The 7,397-nt window shown below is 47.1% G+C and overlaps 1 protein-coding gene across 1 annotated transcript in view; it reads right to left on the reverse strand.

Annotated features, from left to right (window-relative positions):
- The window catches only part of LOC110517419 (OTU domain-containing protein 7A), a 173,979-nt gene that overhangs the window by 15,762 nt on the left and 150,820 nt on the right, over nucleotides 1–7,397 (reverse strand). The window contains exon 11 of the mRNA XM_036981649.1: nucleotides 6,925–7,039. Within this exon, the coding sequence (XP_036837544.1) occupies nucleotides 6,925–7,039 (115 nt within the window). The remainder of the gene's footprint in view (nucleotides 1–6,924; nucleotides 7,040–7,397) is intronic.

Below are 7,397 nucleotides of genomic sequence, written 5' to 3' on the forward strand. Positions count from 1 at the left end.
CAATCACATTCAGAGGGTCTAACTTCACAAACACCTTCAGAGGGTCTAACTTCACAATCACCTTCAGAGTCTGTAACTTTACAATCACCTCAGAGGGTCTAACTTCACAATCACCTTCAGAGGGTCTAACTTCACAAACACCTTCAGAGGGTCTAACTTCACAATTACATTCAGAGGGTCTAACTTCACAATCACCTTCAGAGTCTGTAACTTCACAATCACCGTCAGAGGGTCTAACTTCACAAACACCTTCAGAGGGTCTAACTTTACAATCACCTTCAGAGTCTGTAACTTCACAATCACCTTCAGAGGGTCTAACTTCACAATCACCTTCAGAGTCTGTAACTTCACAATCACCTTCAGAGGGTCTAACTTCACAATCACATTCAGAGTCTGTAACTTCACAATCACCTTCAGAGTCTGTAACTTCACAATCACCTTCAGAGGGTCTAACTTCACAATCACCTTCAGAGGGTCTAACTTCACAATCACCTTCAGAGGGTCCAGAGGGTCTAACTTCACAATCACCTTCAGAGGGTCCAGAGGGTCTAACTTCACAATCACCTTCAGAGGGTCTAACTTCACTATCACCTTCAGAGTCTGTAACTTCACAATCACCTTCAGAGGGTCTAACTTCACAAACACATTCAGAGTCTGTAACTTCACAATCACATTCAGAGTCTGTAACTTCACAATCACCTTCAGAGTCTGTAACTTCACAAACACCTTCAGAGGGTCTAACTTCACAAACACCTTCAGAGGGTCTAACTTCACAATCACCTCAGAGGGTCTAATTTCACAATCACCTCAGAGGGTCTAACTTCACAATCACCTTCAGAGGGTCTAACTTCACAATCACCTCAGAGGGTCTAACTTCACAAACACCTACAGAGTCTGTAACTTCACAAACACCTTCAGAGGGCCTAACTTCACAATCACCTTCAGAGTCTGTAACTTCACAATCACCTTCAGAGGGTCTAACTTCACAATCACCTTCAGAGGGTCTAACTTCACAATAACCTTCAGAGGGTCTAACTTCACAATCACCTTCAGAGTCTGTAACTTCACAATCACCTTCAGAGGGTCTAACTTCACAATCACCTCAGAGGGTCTAACTTCACAATCACCTTCAGAGGGTCTAACTTCACAATCAACTTCAGAGGGTCTAACTTCACAATAACCTTCAGAGGGTCTAACTTCACAATCACCTTCAGAGTCTGTAACTTCACAATCACCTTCAGAGGGTCTAACTTCACAATCACCTCAGAGGGTCTAACTTCACAATCACCTTCAGAGTCTGTAACTTCACAATCACCTTCAGTGGGTCTAACTTCACAATCACCTTCAGAGTCTGTAACTTCACAATCACCTTCAGAGTCTGTAACTTCACAAACACCTTCAGAGGGTCTAACTTCACAATCACATTCAGAGGGTCTAACTTCACAATCACCTCAGAGTGTCTAACTTCACAATCACCTCAGAGTGTCTAACTTCACAATCACCTCAGAGGGTCTAACTTCACAATCACCTTCAGAGGGTCTAACTTCACAATTACCTTCAGAGGGTCTAACTTCACAATCACATTCAGAGTCTGTATCTTCACAAACACCTTCAGAGGGTCTAACTTTACAATCACCTTCAGAGTCTGTAACTTCACAATCACCTTCAGAGTCTGTAATGTCACAATAACCTTCAGAGGGTCTAACTTCACAATCACATTCAGAGGGTCTAACTTCACAATCACCTTCAGAGGGTCCAGAGGGTCTAACTTCACAATCACCTTCAGAGGGTCTAACTTCACAATCAACTTCAGAGTCTGTAACTTCACAATCACCTTCAGAGGGTCTAACTTCACAAACACATTCAGAGTCTGTAACTTCACAATCACATTCAGAGTCTGTAACTTCACAATCACCTTCAGAGTCTGTAACTTCACAAACACCTTCAGAGGGTCTAACTTCACAAACACCTTCAGAGGGTCTAACTTCACAATCACCTCAGAGGGTCTAATTTCACAATCACCTCAGAGGGTCTAACTTCACAATGACCTTCAGAGGGTCTAACTTCACAATCACCTCAGAGGGTCTAACTTCACAAACACCTACAGAGTCTGTAACTTCACAAACACCTTCAGAGGGCCTAACTTCACAATCACCTTCAGAGTCTGTAACTTCACAATCACCTTCAGAGGGTCTAACTTCACAATCACCTTCAGAGGGTCTAACTTCACAATAACCTCCAGAGGGTCTAACTTCACAATCACCTTCAGAGTCTGTAACTTCACAATCACCTTCAGAGGGTCTAACTTCACAATCACCTCAGAGGGTCTAACTTCACAATCACCTTCAGAGGGTCTAACTTCACAATCACCTTCAGAGGGTCTAACTTCACAATAACCTTCAGAGGGTCTAACTTCACAATCACCTTCAGAGTCTGTAACTTCACAATCACCTTCAGAGGGTCTAACTTCACAATCACCTCAGAGGGTCTAACTTCACAATCACCTTCAGAGTCTGTAACTTCACAATCACCTTCAGTGGGTCTAACTTCACAATCACCTTCAGAGTCTGTAACTTCACAATCACCTTCAGAGTCTGTAACTTCACAAACACCTTCAGAGTGTCTAACTTCACAATCACCTCAGAGGGTCTAACTTCACAATCACCTTCAGAGGGTCTAACTTCACAATTACCTTCAGAGGGTCTAACTTCACAATCACATTCAGAGTCTGTATCTTCACAAACACCTTCAGAGGGTCTAACTTTACAATCACCTTCAGAGTCTGTAACTTCACAATCACCTTCAGAGTCTGTAACGTCACAATCACCTTCAGAGTCTGTAACTTTACAATCACCTCAGAGGGTCTAACTTCACAATCACCTTCAGAGGGTCTAACTTCACAAACACCTTCAGAGGGTCTAACTTCACAATTACATTCAGAGGGTCTAACTTCACAATCACCTTCAGAGTCTGTAACTTCACAATCACCTTCAGAGGGTCTAACTTTACAATCACCTTCAGAGGGTCTAACTTTACAATCACCTTCAGAGGGTCTAACTTTACAATAACCTTCAGAGTCTGTAACTTCACAATCACCTTCAGAGGGTCTAACTTCACAATCACCGTCAGAGGGTCTAACTTCACAAACACCTTCAGAGGGTCTAACTTTACAATCACCTTCAGAGTCTGTAACTTCACAATCACCTTCAGAGTCTGTAACTTCACAATCACCTTCAGAGGGTCTAACTTCACAATCACCGTCAGAGGGTCTAACTTCACAAACACCTTCAGAGGGTCTAACTTTACAATCACCTTCAGAGTCTGTAACTTCACAATCACCTTCAGAGGGTCTAACTTCACAATCACCTTCAGAGTCTGTAACTTCACAATCACCTTCAGAGGGTCTAACTTCACAATCACATTCAGAGTCTGTAACTTCACAATCACCTTCAGAGTCTGTAACTTCACAATCACCTTCAGAGGGTCTAACTTCACAATCACCTTCAGAGGGTCTAACTTCACAATCACCTTCAGAGGGTCCAGAGGGTCTAACTTCACAATCACCTTCAGAGGGTCCAGAGGGTCTAACTTCACAATCACCTTCAGAGGGTCTAACTTCACAATCACCTTCAGAGTCTGTAACTTCACAATCACCTTCAGAGGGTCTAACTTCACAAACACATTCAGAGTCTGTAACTTCACAATCACATTCAGAGTCTGTAACTTCACAATCACCTTCAGAGTCTGTAACTTCACAATCACCTTCAGAGGGTCTAACTTCACAATCACCTTCAGAGGGTCTAACTTCACAATCACCTTCAGAGGGTCCAGAGGGTCTAACTTCACAATCACCTTCAGAGGGTCCAGAGGGTCTAACTTCACAATCACCTTCAGAGGGTCTAACTTCACAATCACCTTCAGAGTCTGTAACTTCACAATCACCTTCAGAGGGTCTAACTTCACAAACACATTCAGAGTCTGTAACTTCACAATCACATTCAGAGTCTGTAACTTCACAATCACCTTCAGAGTCTGTAACTTCACAAACACCTTCAGAGTCTGTAACTTCACAATCACCTTCAGAGGGTCTAACTTCACAAACACATTCAGAGTCTGTAACTTCACAATCACCTTCAGAGTCTGTAACTTCACAATCACATTCAGAGGGTCTAACTTCACAAACACATTCAGAGTCTGTAACTTCACAATCACCTTCAGAGTCTGTAACTTCACAATCACATTCAGAGTCTGTAACTTCACAATCACCTTCAGAGTCTGTAACGTCACAAACACCTTCAGAGGGTCTAACTTCACAATCACCTTCAGAGGGTCTAACTTCACAATCACCTTCAGAGGGTCTAACTTCACAATCACCTTCAGAGGGTTTAACTTCACAATCACATTCAGAGGCTCTAACTTCACAATCACCTTCAGAGTCTGTAACTTCACAATCACCTTCAATCTTAGACTTTGTGTGACTTCACATATGTACACAATTAATGGGGAGTTTTCTTCTCTAAGGAACCCAAATTCCCAGTGGGAAATTATTCAATGTAAGTCTCACAAATTAGTGGTTTTTAAACTCACCAAATCACACACGTCTCAGAAATGATCTCATCAACCTAGTATCCTGTCTCTTTCTCTCATTCTAACAGACAAACACTGCTACATGACAGACAGACAGACAGACAGACAGACAGACAGACAGACAGACAGACAGTGCTCCCAGACAGACAGACAGACAGTGCTTCATGACAGACAGACACTGCTTCGTGACAGACAGACAAATATACAGACAGACAGTGCTCCATGACAGACAGACAGTGCTTCATGACAGACAGACAGACAGTGCTTCATGACAGACAGACAGTGCTCCATGACAGACAGACAGACAGCCAGACAGTGCTTCATGACAGACAGACACTGCTTCGCGACAGACAGACAAATATACAGACAGACAGTGCTCCATGACAGACAGACAGTGGTCCATGACAGACAGACAGACAGCCAGACAGTGCTTCAAGATAGACAGGCAGTGTTCCATGACAGACAGACAGACAGACAGACAGACAGTGCTCCATGACAGACAGACAGACAGCCAGACAGTGCTTCATGACAGACAGACAAATAGACAGACAGACAGTGCTCCATGACAGACAGACAGACAGTGCTTCATGACAGACAGACAGTGCTCCATGACAGACAGACAGACAGACAGTGCTTCATGACAGACAGACACTGCTTCGTGACAGACAGACAAATATACAGACATACAGTGGTCCATGGCAGACAGACAGACAGACAGACAGACAGTGCTTCATGACAGACAGACACCGCTTCGTGACAGACAGACAAATAGACAGACAGACAGTGCTCCATGACAGACAGACAGTGCTTCATGACAGACAGACAGTGCTCCATGACAGACAGACAGTGCTCCATGACAGAAAGACAGACAGCCAGACAGTGCTCCATGGCAGACAGACAGTGCTCCATAACAGACAGACAGTGCTCCATGACAGACAGACAAATATACAGACAGACAGTGCTCCATAACAGACAGACAGTGCTCCATGACAGACAGACAAATATACAGCCAGACAGTGCTCCATAACAGACAGACAGTGCTCCATGACAGACAGTCAGTGCTCCATGACAGCAATCCTTTCTATGATTAGAGGGGGATCTCCTCCTCCTTTCTATGATTAGAGGGGGATCTCCTCTCCTCCTTTCTATGATTAGAGGGGGATCTCCTCTCCTCCTTTCTATGATTAGAGGGGGATCTCCTCTCCTCCTTTCTATGATTAGAGGGGGATCTCCTCTCCTCCTTTCCGTAATACCCCCTCCACCCCTACTACCCCCTCCACCCTTACTACCCCTCCACCCCTCTACTACCTCTCCACCTCTACTACCCCCTCCACCCGTACTACCCCCTCCACCCCTCTACTACCCCTCCACCCCTACTACCCCCTCCACCCCTCTACTACCCCTCCACCCCTACTACCCTATCCACCCCTACTTCCACCTCTACTACACCCTCCACCCCTACTACCGCCTCCATCCCTCCACCTCTACTACCCCCTCCACCCCTCCACCTCTACTATCCCCTCCACCGCTACTACCCCCTCCACCTCTTCTACCCCCTCTACTACCCCCTCCACCCTTACTACCCCCTCCACCCCTCTACTACCCCCTCCACCTCTACTACCCCCTCCACCCCTCTACTACCCCCTCCACCTCTACTACCCCCTCCACCCCTCTACTACCCCCTCCACCTCTACTACCCCCTCCACCCCTCTACTACCCCCTCCACCCGTACTATCCCCTCCACCCCTCTACTACCCCCTCCACCCCTCTACTACCCCCTCCACCTCTACTACCCCCTCCACCCCTCCTACCCCCTCCACCCCTACTACCCCCTCCACCCCTACTACCCCCTCCACCTCTACTACCCCCTCCACCTCTACTACCCCCTCCACCCGTACTACCCCCTCCACCCCTCTACTACCCCTCCACCCGTACTACCCCCTCCACCCCTCTACTACCCCTCCACCCCTACTACCCTCTCCACCCGTACTACCCCCTCCACCCCTCTACTACCCCTCCACCCCTACTACCCTATCCACCCCTACTTCCACCTCTACTACACCCTCCACCCCTACTACCCCCTCCACCTCTACTACCCCCTCCACCTCTACTACCCCTCCACCCCTCCACCTCTACTACCCCCTCCACCCCTACTACCCCCTCCACCCCTCTTACTACCCCCTTCACCTCTACTACCCCCTCCACCCCTACTACCGCCTCCACCCCTATGACCCCCTCCACCCCTCTACTACCCCCTCCACCCCTCTACTACCCCCTCCACCCCTATGACCCCCTCCACCACCACCACCTGTTTGTCGTTTGTTGTACCTAACTCACTTGGCTAGCTTGATGTTGTCGTTGTGGTCTCGGCTCCACTCCCAGTCCTTCCCAGGGTCCGTAGCGAAGTGGAGAGATAGCAGCTTGTGTTCTGAGTCGGTCAGCGGGATCACAGCTGGAAAACACAGATCACACGTCATTATGGTCAGATAAGCAGGGGTACAAACACACAGCCAGGTAACCACACAGCCAGGTAACCACACAGCACACAGACAGGTAACCACAGAGCACACAGCCAGGTAACCACACAGCACACAGACAGGTAACCACACAGCCAGGTAACCATACAGCACACAGACAGGTAACCACACAGCCAGGTAACCACACAGCACACAGACAGGTAACCACAGAGCACACAGCCAGGTAACCACACAGCCAGGTAACCACACAGCACACAGACAGGTAACCACAGAGCACACAGTCAGGTAACCACACAGCCAGGTAACCACACAGCACACAGCCAGGTAACCACA

This window comes from Oncorhynchus mykiss, chromosome 6 (genome assembly GCF_013265735.2).
Source record: "Oncorhynchus mykiss isolate Arlee chromosome 6, USDA_OmykA_1.1, whole genome shotgun sequence".
Classification (NCBI taxonomy): domain Eukaryota; kingdom Metazoa; phylum Chordata; class Actinopteri; order Salmoniformes; family Salmonidae; genus Oncorhynchus; species Oncorhynchus mykiss.